Source organism: Accipiter gentilis, chromosome 12, assembly GCF_929443795.1.
Source record: "Accipiter gentilis chromosome 12, bAccGen1.1, whole genome shotgun sequence".
Lineage (NCBI taxonomy): Eukaryota > Metazoa > Chordata > Aves > Accipitriformes > Accipitridae > Astur > Astur gentilis.
In genome coordinates this window covers 29,769,371-29,792,264 of record NC_064891.1, presented here as the reverse complement: position 1 = coordinate 29,792,264, position 22,894 = coordinate 29,769,371, and the positions used below count along the sequence as shown (strand labels likewise).

Sequence of the window (22,894 nt, the reverse complement as noted above, 5' to 3'; positions counted from 1 at the left end):
AGATCTGCTCCTGAAATAAGCTTGAAGATTCCTCTCTTGTATTAAGTAAATTGCCTGGTTAAATACATCTGCCTTTTTTTTTTTTACATTCCTCTCAATTTAAAGCGAGTTAAAGAGGAATCGTCACTCTTCAGTGTCAGAGAAAAAGCAAAAAAAAAAGGTCTTGACTTAATGGTCTTGTCTCTTTTTCCTCCCCATTCTATTACCCTTTACACTATTCATTTACCTGTTCACTATTAAAATAACTATCTGATGGTGGCATTACTTGGTGAAGTGATACAGATATGCTAAGTGGAGTGTGACGGATGAATTCCATAATTTGAAAACCTGGTAGCGATGAGGTAGCAAGCACCACCTCTTTCTGTCTTTACTGACTATTAAAGCTCCATTTTGCAGCGCATACTGTACCAGTGACATGCTTTTCCATGCAAAAAGTCTTGATTTTTTTTCTGAAACCCCAAAAAATCTTCCCTTCTGAGTTTGGGTGGGCTGTGTAATGTTGGGGTCATTTATCGAGGCCAGAGAAAACACTTTATTTTGTTAATAAAATGGCTTTTCATTAGCTTCCTAGAACGTAATTTTTTTAATAGGTAAATTAAAACCTTGCTTATTAATTACAGTGCATGCAAGTACCATTGGCATTCTTTCAGTATACCCGTGCCAAAGCTGTTGCAGGCCAGAATGTGACAAGGCAAAGGGAGAGATCTGAGGTTGTATGAATCCATCTGGTCTGAGTGATCCTGATGGGAGATCTGACCACAAATCCCTCTTAATTCCTTTCTGTGATTGCTTTCTGCTCTAATTGCTTTGCGAAAAGACAGCATGATTGTCGTTTCGGTAAGCTGACATACTTTTAGATTGAAACTGTGAAGTGTTTTCCTTCGGTGGAGGCTTCCACTTTAATGGACTGGGAGTGCTCAGTTCAGCAACAAACAGCTGAGGAGTAGCTTCATTAAACATGTGCTGCGTGGCAGGGGAACATTGCTTTGCCAAAATCTATACCTATTGTGAAGTGTGTTATTTTAAAGAGGGAAAGCTAGGATTTCGTTATACATTTATTCACATAGTAAGGGTAATTGTATTTGTCTCTCATACAGCAACTTTTATGGACTTTAATAAACATGAATTAAACCTAACCAAACCATTTACTCTGCAAACGAAATGATAAATATCCATCTTTAAAAATCAGCTCTTAAAACAGGCTTTTATTTTATATATGTATCTGTTGTTAATTGGACTGTAAGCTGCAAATGAAAGGCGTGATCTTGATTACCCACTAAGGAATGATGAGAAACGTGCAGGGGCTAACAGATTTGTGCAGATGTTTTCATAATAAAAAGCTTGTCTGCAATGTTGGAATGGTGGCCTTGTCCTTCACTCTCTGGTGGCAGGTGTGCGCTTGCACTGCTCTGAGAATGGGGTAGTAACTTGTCTTAAGTCTAGTGAGAGTCCTGTGCTACTGGGAGGCTTTTTGTAGCTGAAATCTAAGATGCAGTTTCTGATTATCTACAGCTTGACTGGATCCCTGCCTGCCTATTCTGAGAAGTCTGCTAATCCCAAAATTTAGGTCCTGCAGTGACTAAAGCAGATCAGAAAACAGAGCTTTCATTCCTTGCAAGTTTCTGATGGCGGACATCTAGAAGAATATTTAGAAAGCCCAACCTTAGGCACGCAACTTCAAGAAAAGGGAGTGGTTTTCTCCCAGGCCTGATTTAGGTGCCTTGCTTTACCTTCTGTCCACTGACTGTGTATGTAGGAAAGGTATGAAAACCAGTTTCCTGTGCTGGATGGTGTGAATAGCTGTATTTTATTCATTTCTAGGCTAAAATCATCTGAATGCGATGACGACTAAACTGAAATCTCTCTAAACCTTTTATCCCGTAAAATGTTACTATCTTTTTTAGGTTTCAAAATATTTCCATTTTTTAAGTGCTTCATTGAGATACTTTTAATCAAGGACGCAAAAACCATGCTGGTGTTATTCAACCAAAACCAAGCTTCTTCTGGCTGCTGCAGAGAGTTTCATTTCAGTTTGTGTTTTTTCTGAGCTCAGCCTCCAGGTCACTGTCTGCTGATCCCCTGAGGCCTTCAGTTTTTGGTAAGCTCCCTCTGGCCAAACACCCAGTCCATGCTAATGCACTTGCTGTGGTTTTCAAAATTCTACCCAGATGGTCTTTTCCTCTGGAATAGTTTGCGATGCTCAATCTCCCGTTTTCCTCAGCAGAGAAAGATATAACTTAATTTGTGGGTTTCAGAAGTCTTACTAATGACTTTCTGCTTGTTCTGTTGTTTTTAAGTAGTTACAGATGCTTCACTGGCACTTTCATATTGTCCTGTATTGTTTCCATCAGTTGTTGGATTTCAGGAGGGAGAGATGTAAACTGTACTTCAGCTTCTTTGAGACAAAGCTGACAGAGCTATTGAAAAATGAGGCACATATGCCGCTGCTGAAGATTTTGCCTTTTTGGGTTGCATTTTGCAAGAGAGAGATGGAAAAGTATATCCATGCGAGAAGCTACTGATACTGAAATGCTTGTCTCTCAAAGTCTAAAGAGCATCAAGTAGGAAACCCTTAACTTTTGGCTTAGAACTTGCCCTTTAGCAATGCACAGAACATTATTAAAACAATCCTTGAGGCTTTCGCTGGTGAAGATGTCTGACTACTTCTTTATCAGCATCTCAGCAGTGCTAACTTCAGGCATGGGCCGGAGGAGCTCAGCCTCTCTCCGGATCCGACAGGTTCACGGGTCTCCGCGCAGCGCGCCGCTGGCAGTGAGTCCAGCCTGCGGGTCAGCTACAACAGGGGACCTGCTGGGCTGTCTGTGTGGCATTCCTGGGGCATCTACTGTTCTTAAAAGAACCTCTCGCTTTGTTTAGGAGTGTTTTAAAAAGGTGTGCTGCAGTAGTGAGCATATAATAACAAAAAGGATGAAAGCAGAACAAGCAGAAATTATTTCAACCTTACCTTCTGGTAAGCCGTGCAAAAACAAGATAGAAGGTTGCTGTGTTCCTGTTCTGACAGAGTCTTTTTTACCCTTGAGTGCTACGGCTAGCTGAAAACAGAAATGTTTTCTGGGAGAAACATCAAGAGAAACTTCTTTTTTGGCCCTATTCATTAAAGCTGTATTTTTAGTCTGGCTGAAGAACCAAGTATTTAAGTTTAAATGGGTTTTAGTCTGCTAAGGGGGTGCTCTGAAAGAAATATTTTGAGGTGGAGTTTGCAGTTCCTTCTATGTAGGTAGTCCTGTGCTTATCTCACATCAAGCTGACACCAGTGGTCAGTCTGCTGTGCTCTAAATGTTGTGAGTTCAGAGAAAAGTTGTGAATTAAAATGTTCATTAGAAACCTGAGACTTTGCAATATGTCCATTTTTTAATTCCTGAAACTGTATACACCAACAGTTCACATTGAAGCCGGGTGCTGTAGTAGCTAAACCTACAAAGAAAAACTGCAACAGACCGTGATGAAGTCTCTTCAGTAGTTATTTTCTGTATCTTTTCTTGGCTTTTGTGCTTTTGCACGCAAAAGCAGCTTTTTTTTGAGAACAGAATGAAACTCCCAATTCCTCTGAATTAACAGCAGCAACAGCAAAGCAGGTTATTTATCTGTAAAGAAACTTGCAGGCACAGCCAGTTCCTCTTGGGGCTGACATGACGCCAAGAGCTCTGGCACAAAGACCGCTAAACCGAATGGACGCGGATACAGCATCTGTGGTGCTTATACGTGGTTTGCTCTCAGTGGAAAGTCACAGCAGAAAGCAAGTTGGAGCAGGGTCTTTTGTACGGCAGTGACAACCACAGTTGTCTGGAGCTCTGGAGCAAGAGAAAAAGAGACTGTGAAGGTACGGTGTGGCTGTCACACGTGCACAGCGAGTAACCCTGGTCAACTCACACCTCCCAGTCAGCACAACAGAGCTGTATGCAAGGATTATGCTTAAGTACATCTGCAGCAGTACATGGTTTGCTAAATGTCTGGCAGCTTGAGGTGCTGGGCATATGGAAAAATAGCTGATGGTCAGGAAGGAAAAAGCAAAGCTGTACCTCATTGCTTTTCAGACAGGACACAGGACCAATTATTTATTAAGGCTGTATAGGATGTCTAGCAACCTGGCTGATGGGAGTGGGACCTTTCAAATGCAGACATACTCCAGTCTTCTGCTGTAAGATAGCACAGAGAAGCCAGAGTTCTTGGTGAGTTTCCCTATTTGTAAAAAAAAAAAAAAAAAAGGAATTTCTGTATCTCATCAGCTTGTGGAACTAGCGATAACTGCATCAAATCCCACTAGGCAACTATGGATTTTCCCTTTCCACTGGTAGATTTCTAGCCCTGGAAGATTGCAAATGTAATGCTGAATCTTCCTTCATTTCATCCTTATAACTGAGCAGCACCTTCAGCCTTTTAGAGTACTTCCTACAGTTGGGTACGGAAGGAGGAGGACATTGTTTCTACCCAGGGGCTTTATTTTACAGAATTTTTGAAGCTGCCTGTGGATCTGAGTTGCTTTCTGCGACAGGCAGTCCTGGTGAAGCATGCTGGTATCTTACCTGTAATCCTTCAGTGTTGCTTCCCAGAGTGTTAAATGTCAGGGCTCTCCTTGTCACATCTATCTGTATGACCTTGCCCCCAGGATGGCTATGGAAATTGCAGAAATGCTTTACAGAGACAGCTGTCAGCCTATGAAAGGCATCAGCTTTTTTTTTTTTTTTTTTTTTAAGCAAAGATAATTCTGACAGCTGGATGTAACCACACGGTGGTTGTCCTGACATTGTTTGCAAGCTGGTCACAGTTATTCCTGACTAGGAGCTTGTAAACTGGAACTCAGACTCCAGAGGTGTTGAGTGACATGCTGTTGTCCTAATGTGTCAAGCAACAAGTGCTGTCTTTTGGCAGCCTGAGCTTATATATTGGTTCCTGTCAAGGTTTTGGAGTCTACTATGGCAACTGTCTGCTTTGGCTTTGCTTGTCTTCAGAGCCAAACTACTTAGTGCTGAGTTGTCACGTGCTAACTAATATAAGGAGCAAGCTTCGCTCCTTTCTGATTTGCTACAGGACGGGGGAAGCCTGTGCATTGCAAACTTCACAGAAATCAATGCACTCTTCCCTGCCAACTGTGCTGTAAAGAAGCAAATTTTTTACTTTAAAATGCTTCTGTGCCAATGTTGATAAAACAAAGCATGAATAAATTGGGATGTGGCAGCAACAGAGAGCCAGGTGGAAAATGCTTTCTTCACTAGGAACACAAGTACTTCACAAGAAGCCACAAAAGCATTTATGGAGCTAACAGTACCATTTTTCCTTAGAGCTCAAGTTTAAAACCCTGTTCTTCTCAACTTGTTCCAGGTCGCTGTGTGCTATAATACCATTACGTAGATGAAATGCACTCTTGTTTGCGTCTGCACTTCTTTCTGGTGGTTAACGATGGAAGTGAGGGGAAGCCTGGAGCTCACACAGGCTCCATCCTCTTGTGTGTGGCAGGATGCCCTGACGCTGTACTGAGATCCATCGACTTTATGTCTGCGGGCAGCTCGCTTCCCCTACAGGTCAGTTCTGCTTTCTTCTCAGAGTGAAAACCAGTGGCATGGAGCATGAGAGCACAGGCCAGATCCTAAAAGGGACCCAAGTGCTACAGCACTCTGCTCTGAGGCAGGTGGGTCCCGGAGAGGGCTTCAGGGTCAGCACGGGGTACTTATCTGGATCTTGTCCTTTGAAGTTACACGGGGACTCAAAAGCTTGGGTGTTCTCCAAGAAGAGAGAGGTAGTCAGGAGGCAGGTCTTTCTGTGCCTGGTTTCTGGAGACTTATGCTTAGGCATGAGTGAAAGGGCCAGGTTGCTCTACGAGCTTGCGAGAGAGCCAGCTCCCACGATTCAGCATGGCACACGTGGATGTGCCGCCGGGCTCCCCACAGAGCTACTACTTCCCGTGATTCTGCCAGTATCCTCCCATCTGGCTGGATTTCCTGATGAAAGGCAGGTTTTATTTCAGGGTATGCGGTGGCTCCAGGTGCTGTGAGGATGGCAGGTTTGGTGAGGTGGTAATCTGGAGCATCCGATCCTGCTAAATTGGAGGTAGTAAGTCAGTGACATTTTCATCTAAACCTGCTGCAAGCAGAACTATCTGGCTGAGCACCGCTTCCCGTGCTGGACCAGACGCCAGCCCTGCAGAAGAATGATCTGATCTCAGGTGAAACTTCTTTCTGCTTCTGAAGTATACCTAAAGAGTGGGTTTCTTGTAGTGCCTTAAATATGATAGATTTTCTGTACTGTTTTAAACAACACTAGTGAGGAGACCCTGGTGTCTCTTGCAGCCTTGGCAGAAATAATGGTCAAAACAAGAAACAGAAAGTACTAACTAGCCCAGGACGACAGCCAAATTGGGGTAGGGTCACTTCATCGGGGTCATTACTGAGAGTGGTAGGCGTCTGGGGGCAGATGATTTAGCTGTACAGGCAGAACAGTCTAACAGGAGAAAGAATTAGAAAAAAAAAAAAGAGTACTTCAATCTGATGAGCATGCTTGCCTTTGTTTTTTTTAATTTTGCTGCATGGGAACATTTTGCCAAACATTTCAAGCTTGAAAAAAAAAACTGGCACTGAACAACAGTTCTAATAAAATAAATAAAATCCTCTTTTGTTCACTTGTATAACTCCAAGTTTTCAGGAATTCTGCTATTTCTCAAAATCATTCTGCTTTAAGAGAAAAATGTCACAAGAATATTTTTTAGTCACAAAATGAATTTTAAAAAAGTCTGATCATTTTTCTTTTAGCTGAAGAATAATTTTTGGGCTGAGCCTGAATATTAAAAATGTCATACTAAATGGCAACATTTCTGAAAACTAGAAAGTTTGTGAAAGAAGGAGGTTATGCTGACAGATGTTTCAGAAACCTAATTAATGAAGCCCTGAAATGAAAAAGACTGAGAACAATTGGGCTTCTTATATGAGAAGAAATAACACATAACATTTCAAAAGTAATAAAAGACCAATCACCCCAAGAACTTCAGACAAAAAAGAAGGATTGTAAAACAGGAGTTAGGTTTCTTTTTTGTCATTGTAAACTTTTTAAACATATCTCTGCATAGAACTGTCTGAAAGACCGTGATTATATTTTGTGACAATTACCGAGGTTTCAGGATTTTTATACATTCTATGTTAGCAAATAAAACCTTTTGAATATTTTTATGTTGAACTAGCTCCTTTAGGAATCTGTAGGTGTTCTAGTCAAGGTTGTTCTTCCCTCCTCCTGGTCAGAAATTATCAGAGAGACCAGATTGTTCTGAATGTCAAAGTCTTTTCAACCAAATGAGTAAATCTTTTTAAGTGCTTCAGCGTCAATGAAAACTGCATATTTGAACAACATTTTGTTTTCCTGAAACTATTCCAAGTGCCTCCGACTTCATCTTGCACGTAATAGTTTTGCACAAAAGAAAGATGCATTTAATCTCAGCTGTAAGAGCATGGATTTGCCAGTTCTGTACTGCTGCTGTTTGTGAAAAATGGCTTTGCCTTACTGTGTTTCTTTTCATCATCCTTACTTAGTGGCTGATCAGCTTCCGATAATGTGGTTACTTGATCTTGCCCTGTGAAATTACAATCCATTATCTCGTCAGGATATGTTCTTGGAGGGGGATTAAAAAAATGCTGTCAGTAATACACATACTCCGTTGAAATTAAGTGAGGACGTGAAGTAAGCTTACACTGCTGCAAAATATGGGGTATCAGCACCTGTCCTTCAGTAATCCGCTCAGTCCTCTCTTTTTACGCTGTGAAGTGGCATGATAACATAAAGCCACAACGAAATACATGGAAACTTTCTGTCTGTCCATGCTTTGAGGTCTCTCATCCACCTAGATGTGGCCTTGTTTGCTTTGCTGCTGGGCATGAGTATGGGTGCTGAAATTGTCAGGGAGCTCATCACAGCGGCTTTCCTCAGGTAAGCAATGGCACATTAGAGTGCACAAAGCCTATGGTGAAACGCTGAAATGTTTGGAAGCAAGTTTCTAACCTTGTTAATTGAGGTGCCATTTTATTAGCCAGAATTGATGATGCAGTAAGGGGACGTCACGCCATATTAAGGCCAACGGGTGGAAACACTTGTTGCCGTTGAGAGGGAAAGCTGCTTCAGGAGATGCTAAAGGGTGAGTGTAATGCTGTAGGGAAAATTCTGCAGGTAAAGGTCAGTGGAATTTTCCTTAAAAGTAGTTCTTGGACAAGTGTGGGTGGCATTTCTTTGTCTGCTTTCTAATACTGCTTTCTAATCTTTGCCTCAAAGAAACAATGGGGTACAAAGCATATTGTCTGTGTAAGGACTTAAACACGAACAGTGTTGATCTCCCTGTTGGACTGTCTGCAAAATGACAAGACTGGCTTAAAAATCATAAACTTTGTTTTGGAAAAAAAAAAAGAAAAAGGTATCTTTGTTTCTAGACCTTTTGAGGTCAAGTTTTCAGATATTCCTGTACGTTTCTAAGGGCTACATATTTACCTAAGTGAAAAAGAATAACAAAATATATAAGTTTTTAAAAAAAGAGACATTTCACATAGCATTTCACATGATCACATACTTCCAAATGCCATGTATTTAGGAGAAAAGGCCATCATATGCCTCAAGTAATAAGAGTTAATAACATCAGGAATAGCACCATTTGCACTGATTTAATTTAAACAAGAACTGAAAATTCTCAGCTGCATAGCTCTAAATAGGCTATTTACTGTCAATAACATTAAAAGATTGATCTAGCATGTCACCTACAAAGATTCCTTCGGGCCTCTTCATCACAAGGAGCATCTCCTCAGGCTTCTTCTGTGCTGCAGCCCAACAGCTGTCTTTTACAATATATCCTGACTGTCATCAGATTTGAGTTCTGTATCACACTGTACTTATTTTGGTAGAGAAGTAGGTGTGTGTTTGTGTGTGACAGGGGCTGGGGGTGGAGGTTTCACTTTGTACTTCTTGCAGATAGAATTACTGTGCCTGTCTGTTGGCTTTGCTTATTTCTCTCATGTCCCTTGTGGATATCTGTGGGGGATAAAATAAGCACCAGCTTTGGATTTGATTTGCACTGCGAATTTGCTTCTAATTGGCACCACCCACACCAAAGTTTAAAGTCAACATTTTCAGTTTTCAAAGCCAGAAAGGTAAAGCCAGGCTACTAGAGTGGGATTTTAGACAGCTGGCAAAACTCCATTGCTGTGACAGTCAGTGGTAAAAACCTCTCCTGCAGGGACAAGGTGGTCACTGGTGATCTCTGGGCCCTGCTTGCAAGCTGTTCCTTGGACTCTCCCTTCTCCCAGCCTCTGAAGGATGTGGCCTGAGGCTCGTGGCTTTTGGCCATGTAATGTTTCCTTTGTGCAGCTCACAGGGTCAGAAAGGCTGTCATCCTTTGCTGAGGAGCCCTGCCAGTGTAGCTGAAGGGGAGGAACATGGGTGTATATTGCTTTTGCCCTGTCCCTTAGCACTGATGAGGTCTAGTTCTGACTTCAGCATTATTTAAAATAGCTTTAGGATTGATTTGTGTTATGGAGTCAGTGCACTCTCCTTCTGTGCCTTTCTACCCTGTCCATTACTTATTTGTGAAGAGATTTAGCTTCAAGACGGAAAATTAAAGTTCCCAAGTAGTTTTAGCAGTAACACTGTGGGGCTTCTTCTAAGTGGCTTTTTTTTGTGTGTATGCACTTGTAGACAGAATGCTTTAAATTGATTTTGAGCCTGCTAAGGTAGGCATATGCAGGCAAAGAAATCCCAGAGGTTTAGGCAGGGGTTTTTTTTTGGTTGGGTTTTTGTTGGGGTTTGTTTGTTTGTTTGTTTGTTTTAACCATGCAGCCTTTATAAACAGTATTTGGGAATAACGGTATCCAATTTCACATACTGCACACTGCGATCTTAGATCTACGTTCTTCATTTCTAACAGCTGGGCTCACATGCTTAAGTTTCTACTACGCTTCAGAGGTGCATTCTAGTTGTTACTAATATGATATGGATAACAGAATCAAACCAAATATTTAAAAGCATTAGCCCCCCAAATAACCTGGTAAACCTATTCCTAAACTCTCAGCCAGGAGCCAGACAAACAAACTATTGTCAGTGTTTTTCCAAATGAGTACGTTCTATCAGGTTCTCAAATCCTTCCTTGGACAGCTCAGTAAAGAGAGACTGAAAGCATGGCTACACTCCTGCCTGGCTCTGAAAACCTTAAATCCAAGACTGAAATGGGGAGACGTGGAGCAGCGCTGATGGGGTCAAGCGCAGTACCGGGTGTACGGACTGCACAGCTGTGAAACGAGGGCGCTGAGGCCGTGGGGCGCAGTACGGACCACGTGAACGTATTGGTTCCGACCCCCTTCTCGCTGCTTGTTTACAACCCACTGGAGCGCTTGGTCCCAGTGTCTCCTTCCCCAGCAAAATGAATGGCAGAATCTCCAAAAATGGGATGCTGAAGTGAGCATGTGTGACCTTGGGAGTCGGCTTTGCTTTAGGCTGCATGACCTGCAGTACCGAATCCCACATACTTTGGGCTCTGGAGCCTTGTGTCTTGGGGGCATTTTTCAGTTCTTTGGCATCACAAAGCCAGCGGGAAAGGAATAACCCTGCTTCCACCAAGCATTTGAAGTGGAGGGGATAAAAAAGCGATGTGTGAGGGGCTGCTGACAAGCATCTAGACTGACAGAGATGACCCTTTGCTGCTAACTTAACAGTTGGCATTCTGCAGACTGAAAGGAGATGACCAGTTCTCTGGGGAAGGAGGAGTACAAAACATGAGCAAAGATAAAAAGGAACTTCTGAAGTGCCTTAAGGCCCCAGCTGAGATCTTGTGAAATCCCTTTGTGCCAGGCTGTCTGCAAAATGCACAGTGCAAGAGAGCCTCACACGGAGAAGGCGTGTGGAGTGGGAAGGGAAAAGCAGGAAAAACAGCAGTTCCCTAACGCTTCACGGGAAATCAGTGTCATCAGCAGAAACTGAATGCTAAGTCTTAGTCCCTGCCCAGCGCTTTGTTACCTGTTTTGTCATGACCTGCACGGGTTAATGCTTGTTTCAAGATATGGTATTAGAAGGGTGCAAAAAGTCCATTACAGGTGTTGCTTTTGTTGTGAAAATATCAGCAGCTCAGTTAATCAGAAATGATGGCCCTGCTGCATGCTTTGGGGGCAGGCATTCCCTCCCTCCTGGAAAAAGTGCCTCTCAGAAGGATGGCTTAACGAAATGCCTGCCCATCTGCAAAATGGCTCGTGTCAGCCAAGTGCCAAGTGAGGAGAGGAGGTAGAGCCACAGTTTGAGAAGAGTTATGCCCATCCTCGTGGCCCCTCAGAAATATCGGCCCCTTATATGGCAGGAAATTCAGTGTGAGTTGAAGCTGTCAGAGATGATTTAATTCTTGCTGAGTGCTCTTTGACTCCTCTCAGAGTCCCAGAATGAAGCTGAGGTCAGGGACTCTGTGACTGCTGGCTACTAGCCCTGCCACAGCTCTGGGAACAGCAGCTTGTACCCATGTAATGTAGATCAATAAATCTCATCATAGGACTGATTGCTTGTCCCCATGTGCTGGGACTCCCCATCTCCAGTGTCAGGGACTGCGATGAGGTAGATGTAACTGCATTGAAAGGGAAGATGTGCCTTTTGTCCAGTAATTAATGTTTCCCTTCTATGTGCACTTCTACATAGAATGGACTGAATTACTTCACATCGAGCCAGAACATCCAAACCCACTGATGACATTTCAAGCAAGTGCAGCATTTGTCACATTAATGGCAAAATCGCCACTGCTTTTCTGCATCTCTCTTTCAGAGCTTAGGTTATCAGTGGTAACTCTATCCCTGATTATTTTTGGTAGAGTAGCTCTCACCCACCTTATATGCAAGTAATATGTTTGCTGTAGACATGGTGCTGCAGTCTAATCCTAGACCCATAATTTAATACGGCAAGGAAAGGACTGGTCACCTTCGGGGAAGCCCTACTAGTTTATGTTAGCAAAGTATTTGGCTCTGTAAAGATTGTTTATCAAAATATTGAAATTGCATATCATTAGCTTAGATTGAAAAAAGCATTTTCCTGGAATTGGTTCAGATATTCAAGTGTTCATTGGTCAGTAATAAAATTCTGATCATTTAAATGTCTGCAGTAAATCAAAAGCTTTTTTTTCCGAAGCAGGAGCTCAGATATTATAATTTTAAATAACGTTATAAATATACCCACAGTAATGACTGAAACACCAGTTCCTTATATACACAGAAATTAGCCATGATGATCAATATTATTCTTTATTGCTTTTGAATTGAAATAAATTTAGAAATTTATTAATATGTGCTATTACAGCTCACTGATTCATAGATTTTATGGCTAAAAGGGGATATTTTATCAGTTTGTCTCATCTCTTGTACAGCAGTTTATACAGTTTCCTTATAGTAGTCTGTTCAAATAAGTGTATCTCACACTTGGAACTTAGGACCTGTCCGTTCTCTGGTCTTTACCTGGCTGTTTTTAAGAAGCCCCTTGCAGTTAGCCAATAATTTGTCACTCTCCGTGTTCCGACTAGCTTATACCAAAAATTTCTGCTTGCTACATTGAGTCCACTAAGGTGGTGGTTCCTTGCCCACCTTTCACCTAAACTTGGAGACAGCTGCACTTCTTCGATCACAATATAATCTTGTTCCAGTCTAGCAATCTTTTTCTTTACATTCTGACTTGTCTTCCATCAATGCCAAGACTCTAACTGATTTCAGTATAGCTAAAATTTAATCCTTATTTGTATTAGGTGACCAATATTGTTATACATCTGCATTCCCACAGTCAGGGCTTTCCACTAACAAAGCCAGTGAAGGCATTCAAAAGCTGCATGACTGCATCAACAAGTAGTTTGGCCCCTGATAATTTGCTGTTTTCTTCTCCTATGTCTGTAAGCAGGAAACATTTCATGTACGCAGGCTTGATTCTCCGGAACTTAAGCACATATACAACTTGCTGAAGCATGGATTATTCCATCAACAGCAACTAGATAACTCATACACGTGAAGATGAGCATATCTGTGAATACTGTCAGGAGAGGAGCTTTAGTTTGGAAATTGCCTTCCTTTGGGGGCCCCCCTCAGTCAGGTTTTTAATTCTTGCAACAACTTATCAATTAGTTTCTCCATTATTTCATAGAGCTTCTTGTCACGTGTCGCTAGAGAAGTTGTGGTGACTGCTAAATTTTCTGTAAGTTATAGCAGAATCAAAGAAGAGAGACCTGTTCTGTTCCTACCCTGCCTCCCAGATGGGGTGTTAGTTGTGTGGTCACTTTTATCTTGTGGAAGGTTTTTTTCACTTAATTAAATTTCCTTAGTGTAACAAACCTATATGGTTTTTGTAATAGTGACTGTAGTTTCCCTGAGGTTTTACCATGTAGAAATGTATTCAGTGTCTCCACTGGAAAGAGCTGTCTGCAGAAATCAGTGATGCCCTTCTAACACTGTAATCCTAGGCAGCCCAGGGAAATAATAGGGAGGATCTCAGGGTGGAAAAGTGCTGCTATTTCTATTAAATCCTGTAAAAAAAACATACAAGGAAAAATGAAGTTTAAACAAGGCTTGGGGAAGACCTTTTAGAGAAAATTTGTTGGTTTAAGTAATCCTTATTTTTAGCATTAAGTCTACTATTGTTTTGCTGCAGACTTGCATTGTGAAAATTAATTGTCAGGAAAGAATAAGAAAATAGTGAAATGATCCAAGGCCTGAATTACTGCCTTTATGGTTATGATTTCCTTTACTTCAGTTAAGTTTCCCTGGCAGAGCTGCAAGGAAAGCTCTACCCCATTAAATAACAGAGAGTCCCTAGTACTAAATACAAGCAGGTACAAGATCCTCTCTGTATTTGCAAGCAACCCCTACATTTTGCTGACTAACTCCTGGCATTTTGTTAGTAAATATTTCTAGAATAAGTGATATCTGACATAATTTTGTGGATACATACTAAAGGTGCATACATACGCACATACGCATATATAACATATATATATACACACACACATACCTGTACATATGCGTATATATGGACACTTTTAAACATCTGTCTCAGTAGATAGCAGTGGAATTTGCTGCATTCGTTCCTGATTCCTTTGGGGCTCTGGAGTTTCAGGATCTGACTTCTTCTAATAGGGAGTCTCTAGATGTGTTGTTTCAAATGCTGGTTTAAAAAAAAAAAGTTAAAAAAAAGCAGCAGCAATACAGCACATCACAATAGCAGGTTAAATATAGACATGGATTACAGAGCCATTGTTTTCACTCCAGCTAAATAAGACAGTACTCTTAAAATGGAATGCCACTTGACCTTTCGTGTCTCATCAGTCTGTGATTGTATTTAACTGATGCAGGGAGGAAACATTTTCCCCCTGGAACTGTCCCCTGTTGATATGACGATCGCTACTGCTGGGTCACACCATGCACAGGAGGCAGAAACCCAGTGCTCCGGAACACAAGAGGGATCTTGCAGCTCATGGAGGAGCTCTGTCCATGTCCCACAATGACACGCGCTCTTTTTTCAACTTCTCTCAGCTTGTGCTCTCTGCTGGCCATCTCAAAGCACCACCAGTGCTCAAACATTCAAAAATCACTTACTTTGAAGTGGAAATTCTCGATATGCAAAGCAAGAAGCAGATCTGCATTGTGGACAAGGTGAGTGTATTATTCCAGCACGCTGGGGATGTGCCTGGTTCACACGGTGCCAGTGCAGGGAGTCTGTTTTCACTCTGTTGTGGTCTTATTCTGTAATAGAAATACTCTCATTCTTTTCTTTGGGAGATACTCAGAACTTCTCGTTAGTCACAATCCTTGGCTGTTTTTCTCCAGGATTTTACAAATAATCCAACACTGGTTTCTTTTAGACCTCCTGGCTGCTCTGTGGACTCAAGATATGTCCTTAGGATGTCTCTTGACACTTAGATTACAGTGTTTACTTCAGAGCATGATACTTAAATGTCTACTTCAGAATGGATATTCTGAATACATTTGTAAAGCTAAGCATCTCTGCAATGCTGTGGGTTCCTGTTGGTATCTAAACATACTCAGCTGCGCCCTACTTATCAGATTGGGCAGGAACCTGGCAATTTTTAAAAATTTTTATTTTTAAACAAAGGGTCTTAACTAAAAAAGCAGTTTGTTGGTGTTTTTTTTTTGTTGTTGTTTTTGTTTTTTTTTTTTTTTTTTTTTTTTTAATAATGTGAATTAAAAAAATAAACTACAGTCAAATTGTATAAGCAGGATGAGAGGACAGGGTAGGAAGGAAGTTTACGACACAGTAAACAACAGCTGAAAACATGCTTCATAAATATTTTCATCACAGTTTTTGTGATTCATTGTCCCTCAGCAGAAGAGCTGGTCTCTTGCGTGCCATGAAAATAGTAGAGTTTTGAGGCTTACTGTTTTGCTAGAAGAAAAAAATAATAAAAAATTCCCTTATCCTCATTGGCAACAGCTGGAACTGGTGGATAAGTTTGCTTCAAATGTTTAATTTAATGCCTTTGAAATATGCAGGGTAGAATACTACCAGATTTCTAGTGTTCTTGATTGTTTAAAGGCTGTTTTTGCAATTTGTACGCCTAGTTAAAGCTAAATGTCTCATTTGTTTATTCTTAATGTGGCAAAATATTTTTTGAGGTTTTTTTAATCTAGCCAAAGGGGAAACATGTACAAAATGGTCAAACAAATATGATGACTATTAATACCAGTTCTAAGGATAGTGTTTGCATTATTTAATTTACTGAGTGATATTTATGCAGTTATTAAAAAGGCTTTTCTAAATACTATAGTGAATAAGGTTTTGATCCAAAAAAAGGCAGTCTGTTTCTTATCTTAAGCTTTCCTGTAGTGTCATTAAAAGAAATATATTAACATAAACAGAATTAGGCGAAGAGCCACATTTCAGGAATCCTTCCATGATGCATGGAAGAACTGTAGACTGCTGGGACAATAGCAGACATGCATTTTAATCTTTATTCTGAATTTTGATGAGCCTGAACATTTTCTACACCTTCTCCAAACCATGGATTCTGCCCCTGTAATGGTAGAAAGAGAGTGACGAGTGGTGATTGTGAAGTACTGTCTATATAGAGATAAAATACACACACAGGAGCAATAACTAAACTGGAAGTGTCTGTTCAGGAATCTATGTTCAATTTACATGGCCATGGCCAGCAGCATGGACCTTTTTTTCTTTTTTTTTTGGCACAGTACCAAGGGATCGGTGCAAGTATAGTGCAAGGCTGAGATTTCCAAGACTGCCTAAAGAATTTGGATTTTGAATGCACGTTCACCTGGCTAAGTCCCTTAATTTGCTGTGATAATCCCTTCCTAAGGCCACCCTGAAAGTACAGAAGTTGAGTTCCGTACTTCCATGAACACTTGCTAGTATTGGTGAACTTCATTTCAGTTGGTTATTAGAGCAAACGAGAACATTTTACTGGATTATACATAATCTTCTGCTTAATTAAATATAACACTGATATAGAGCCAACATGACACTTCTAATGCCTGTTTTCTATTTGTAAGATAATTATGATTAGCTTCATTTCTCAGGGTTGCATGTAATAATTACTTGTCAGGACTTATAATAGGAGAGAATAGGAACCATAGATTTTAAAATGTATGTATTTACACTCTTATTGCATATTGTTAGTAGTTCAGACTATTATGATTTAGCAAATACATTTTTAATACTCTCAGATTAATAAAACTAAAGGGACAAAATATTATGATGGCAGAGAGAAGACCCCTTCTTTCTCCACCTAATAGAAACTCAGACAGAATGATTAGATGATTAATGCTATGTGGTTAAATGCCAGTCACTGCTACCAGAGGGTTAGTTTCTATGAGACCCTTGCATACACATATGAATCCTATTCAGATTAGTGGAAGCTCTGTAAAGTCTGCAAAATTATGATACACCTAACTAGAAATAAACGATGTTTTGTGCTCAATGCTGTGTCAGGGATTTAGAAGAGGTGTGTTCGGCTGTGTGATCTCAAGGAATCAATTGACATCAATAGCCTTTGGATTCAGCATAAGTAACTGTGAATTAATCCTCCATCTATAAAATGAAAATAACATTATTTCCTTTAGCTTTCTTACCCATCTTATACTTTGGGGAAGCATCAGTCACTTATATTAGGTAAACTGAGTGGTTACTATAAGGTCTTGATGGTCTTTAAGATTGTCTCAAAGGAACAGAATAAATACGAATTTTCTTGGTTTTTAAGCCTGTAAGATACATTCACATCATACTGCAGGCTTTTCCACAGTCAGGAAAGGCAGAAAAAAAAGTATTGAAAGAAAGTAGTAGAAGAGGAACACCCCAGATATTTTGTCCCATAGTCATCCCCTCCAGCAGCTGGGTCTTGAAGAAAAATACCTAATCTTGCAAAACTTGAAGTAAATTCACAAGCATCAGCAACACCAGCAGTTCATTTTGCACGTGTGTACTTTGAACATAAAATTCTGTATAGGAGTATCATTTCTTTTATTTAATATTGTCAACCTGCTCTGGGGACTTTCTCTGCTATGGATATGACATTATGCAAGTAGTTTGGTGCACACAAGCTTTTCCAGTGACTTACTTGAAGATTTTAAAAGAGAAGAAATAGCAGTGTGAGATCTTTTTTCCCCATATTTGCTCTTGGTACAGAAATTAATTCTGAGGTGAGATGTCACAGGGAAGAGGCTTCAGATTTTGGGGATGGGGAGAGAAGGGGGGAAACACAAACGTGACTCAAAATTTTTTTCCAGTTATTCTACAAAATGTCTCCAAACTACTTCTGGTGGGACAGCAGACACCAGGAATTTATAGACAAAAGGGGGCTACCTTTGACAGTTGGAAAAAGGCTTCAAAAAGGAGTTAGTAGGGAAAGCTAATTTAAACCAAGGCTACAACGACCCCATCCATTTATCCTTAAAAGCCGTATGTAAATGCTCAGAGGAGGTACCCTGGGCCGTACTCACGTGAGCAGAGGTATCCACACTCATGCGATGGCAGCTGGGCGACAAAAGGCACTGAGGTTTGGAGGAGAGGTACGAGCAGCCTCCTGCTCTGCGCACCACCTACGGGAGGGCAAGAGTCCAGGCATGCGGGTCAGATTGAATGATGGAGTCCTGGGTCTTCTTCCCTCCTTCCTTCCCTCCTTCCTTCCCTCCCTCCTTCCCCAGGGAAGCAGGCGCACCGCACGGCTCGGCTGTACGCAGAGCATCTTGCCTGACCCGAGATCCCCCTGCGGCCCAGGGGAGGATTTCTCAGACCAGAAAGACATTTACCCAAGCAGGCAAAGGCCTTACAAGAGCTGGTGGCTGAAGGCCACAATCGGGCAAATTCAGCCAAGAAATTTGGCTCATGTTTTGACAGTCAGTCAAGGGGTGATAAGTAACTGTTGGGCATCTTGTGGGTGAATCTTCAGTCTCTTCAACATGCAAATCAATGCTGCATTTTTTTTAAGATGTTCTGTTGTTGAAACACGAGTCATACAGGTTTCTTGCTCAAGGAGCGAAAGAAGTATTCGGCAAGGAATACATCTCTTCTTTGGCCAGTGTAAAACAGCAGGTGAGCCTAGATGATCACAAGTCCCTTTTTTCCTCACAATTTATTAATTTCTATGGATGAAATTCCCGTCTGTCTGTAAAGAGGAGAGGGCATGTAATTAGTGGTTTCTTGTTAGAAATGTTTTCGGTGAGAGAGTCCCAAAATGTCTAAGGATTTTGGCTCCCATATTACTTCCAAAAAGCTATAGAAAATGACAGAACATGCAAAATTCATCAAGTCTTAAAAATGAGAGAAAATAATTCCTTTTTGTATTTTTTAACAAATAAGCCACATTTTTCATCATCAGCCACAACTTATGAAAAATACATAGCTACTCAAAAACTCTTTTGCTGGTACATTATTCCAAAAGCCTGATGTAGGTTAGTTTAAAAGTTATCGATGTACAGTGATTTGATTTATAAATGCTGTTAAGGCAACTCATAACTGTTTCTGTTATAGCATTCGTTGTATAATATTTTTTTTCTCCAAATTAACTTGTAGTAAAATGTATTTTCCCACAAACATAGTGCAATGTAATTAATTTTGCATGAGTTGCTTTTAACGCAGAAAGTGTTACACAGTATAGTTTTTACAGAATAAATCACCTTTGGGGAAAGCAGCAGAGAAAGCTTTTTCCCATCAAAAGCCTTAGAGCTCAGTAGTTTTGTGCTGTATGATTTTGCAAGCTAAGCTATAAGCAGAGGTGCAAACTCAGGTTTTGGCCGCTACATAGTGGCCCTCCTTTCCAGAAAACTTCTTAAGGCCTCCAGAAGAGAGCTTGCTTGCCTGCAGGAAAGAGCCTCTTCTCTTCGTGTGCTGTAAAGATGATGGAAGCTACTTTCCTACTGTTCCTTAAGCCAGCTCTCCATGCACCCAGTGCCCCCTCCCACTGAAAACTCTTTGGAAATCCCAGTTACTGATAGTTAAATGTCTGTGGTTAATGATATATACTGTAGGAATATTTAACCATATGTTTGTGAGTGTAGACATGCCGCGCAATGCCTACAATGAAAGTCACGTGAACATTGTTATTTTTCTGAAATTAAAGGACGCTTGCACGGGGCCTGTCCTTTCTTTACACGTTTTTGTCATGCCCAGCGTAACACAAGGCTGCATCAATCCAGTCACTTATATATACAATTCTTCTTGCTGTTAAATATTACACAGTATATGTATTACCACATCTTTTGCCAAAGATTAATTAGGGCTTATTCTGATTACTCTGAAAAGCTTGTCTGCCTCTGAAGGAATTCACAAATTCACAAGCATTTTTGTTTGTAAAGCACCTAAAACAATAGCATCCTTATATCTGCTCACTATGGCTTAACAATACAATGCATTTACACTGGCATGACAGCAAAATCAGATACATGCAGAAATGGTATCTGCAGGATCAGAAATCTATTACTCTCACCTGTGGGTTGCAGCTCTGTCACAGAAAGTGAGCAGCCAAGAACAGTCATCACCAGCTCTCTTTTGCATAGTCATCTCTAGCAAATAAAAATAACTTCTCACATCATGACTTGGAGGTTAGACATACCACGTTCATTCTAGGTGAGCAAATATAATCATTAAAGTAGGCAATGAAACTCTACAAAGGAACTCTTTGCAGTACCAGGACATTGCCTTTTACATCATACTCTCCTCATTTGCTTCATTCTAGGGAAGTATAGAAAAGAAGTCCTTTCCCAGGAAAGAGATTAATATTTTCATTGCCTTGTATAGTCTTTTTTTTTCCTAAATCTTGCAAATGTAATATTTCACTTCACAGGGCTCTGTAGTCTTCCTTGTGGAGAATGAGCAGAACCTGTGCGCTTCCACAGCGGCCTTATTTCATGCACAGGATTTTTAAGATCATCACCTTTCTCACTCAAGCAATCTGTCATTAGAGATGTCCTGCCTCTGATGCCAAAGATGCCCAAAGGGACTGAATAACCAGCTATGTCAAAGGAGGGGTCTTCCATGGTAAGATCACACGTTGATGCTGAGTCCCACAAACCAGGGATTCCCACAGCAATACTGGTGAAGGAACACGGACACAAAACTAACTGGACATAGGCTCCTTGCTGTGGAAGTCCTCTTTTTTACTTCCTTTTGGAAGGAGGATTTCATGGTGTCTTGCGTCTTTTACTGTATGATTTCACAGGATCCAGCACAGTGGGGATCTGGTCCTTGCTGGGAGGTGCTGCAAGAAAATACATTGCATTTACAGACATGTTATAAAGTCTGTGTGTTTTCTTGCCCATAAGAATTAAATCTTATGCCTAGCCTGCCAGTGCTGGAGGGGATGACCGTAGTATTTTCTTCCTCAGTTATTAGTTACACATGGTAAAGTAGGTAAACATATTCAAATTCTGTTGAAGCAATGCATTACACTCATTTTCTCCTGCTCCACTAGAAATTCGCATCGTTTTAATGTCAATATAGCTACAGATACTTTCAGATGAAAAGAGGCAACTAGACATATTAATTTCTACTTGCTCTTTGCCATCACCATTCTTGTTTCAATATGGCTTTTTAAATGGACTACCTGGGAAAATGGCCTTTGATTTACCTAGATGAGAGAGACTGGGGAGGGGAGAAGCTGGTAACTTTAGGGCATTTAGCATTTGTGAAGGGATAATTTAAAGAATTACAGAAGATACTACAGAAGACTAATGCTTCAGCTGATACTAATTTTCAAAGCTTAGAAGGGCCTTTAAATACATCTCTTTTATACATCTCTCATTTTAGATAGAAAATTCTAAGCCTGTGGGGAAGAAAGAAGGAGTGGAATATAATAAATCATCCAAAAAATTAAAGCTTGATTCAAAGTTCAGTGAAAACAAGAGGATGAATTCTTGAGGCACCAGTGGTGCTCCAGCTCTTCGTGAATATAAGCCTTTCTGGTCAACAGTAAAAGCCAGCTATGCTCCCAGAGCAGTCAATATTGCCAAAAGCGTATCTGTAGAGACAGATTCCCAGCCAGGGTGAAAATGTCCTCTTTCCCAACAAAGTTATGACAGTTTACCCCAGCTGCAAGTTTGCCTTATTGCATCAAAGATAATTCACAGATTATTGCAAATTATAAGTGTACTGGAGCAATATAAGACCATAGGGAGCTGTAGGTGTTTTGTTACTCTAATAGTTAATCAGAACAACCCATGATGGAAATTTAGGTGTATAATGGCATTTCACATAGGCATTATTGTAGCATTAAAATACTGCTGCTCATGATTTATTGGTCCATCAGAACATGCTTCAGGTTCTTTCTGAAATCAGACCTGTGATTCTTCACAAAGTACCTGAGCCATGTAGTAACGGATCTACAAATATCTGGCAGTATATCTTAATGTTATCATTAGAACATATCCGCCTATGAGTAAACAATTTTGGATTTAAAAAAGTCCTTAAAACGCAAGCTTTCCTTTTTTTAATATATACAGCTCTTGTGCTACAACAGAACAAACTGTGGCAGTCAGAGAATCTCTGCCAGAAGTACAGCAAGCATCTCTTTGTTGCACTTGGTATTGTGAAAATTACTTAGATTTCTAACTGACCTGATGATGTCTAATTGTTCTCATGTATCACCCTTGTTTCTTCCCATTCCTTTCTGCTTCTCAGCTTCACACTTCCCCTCGTGGACCACAGGGGGCTTGCTGTCTCTCCATCTTTCCCTGCCTGCTCTCCCCAACATAACTTTGGACCTACTGGCCAAATTTAAATACATCTGGAAGGTGGGGAGGGAGGAAAAAAAGGCTCAAAAGATTACTTAGTTCCAGCTTGTCTAATGGAAACCGGTGACTGGGTCGGGTAATGTTTCAGAGCAGGGAGCACGGGCAGAGTGCAGCCTTCACCCCTGCTGGATGCCAGTAGCCAGCTGTCAGCTCAACGTGCACATTCTGACTGGGCAATCAGCAAGGGCTTGGCAGCAAAACATGTTTCTTGCCCAGTGGAAACACCACAGGAGACAAGGAAGGGATATGGGGTAGCTGGAAAAGGCCTTGAGGTCCTTTATTAGTAGAAAGTAAGGCTTTATTAGCCCTGCTACTCCTAGAACCTCTCGTTTTGCGAATATGTGTTCTCCTGTGAAATTTCTTTGGAGCTGGTTGATCTCACTCTTGCTTTTTGTTTTCATGCAGTCCCCCAAATAGTTCGTGACCATCCTCTGCTAAGTATTGGTTGAGTTTCTTGGGTGCACTGCTTGATTTTAAATGTTAGCAGCCTGCATAGGTATAAAAAAGCAAACATAAACCTCTACAGCCATTTGCTAGAAGAGGGAAGACAAATTCAGTGAGATTTCCCAGCTAAGCTATATATTTAATCTGTGCTAGGACTGGCAATCAAACTCCAAACAAAACCCCAAACCTCACTTTCTTCCTGCAAG

General features: G+C 40.8%; 1 protein-coding gene across 1 annotated transcript in view; it reads left to right on the top strand.

The window, feature by feature from the left end:
* The first annotated feature begins 14,405 nt into the window (after window positions 1-14,405).
* The window catches only part of TECRL (trans-2,3-enoyl-CoA reductase like), a 64,691-nt gene continuing 56,202 nt past the window's right edge, over window positions 14,406-22,894 (top strand). The window contains exon 1 of the mRNA XM_049815035.1: window positions 14,406-14,639. Within this exon, the coding sequence (XP_049670992.1) occupies window positions 14,406-14,639 (234 nt within the window). The remainder of the gene's footprint in view (window positions 14,640-22,894) is intronic.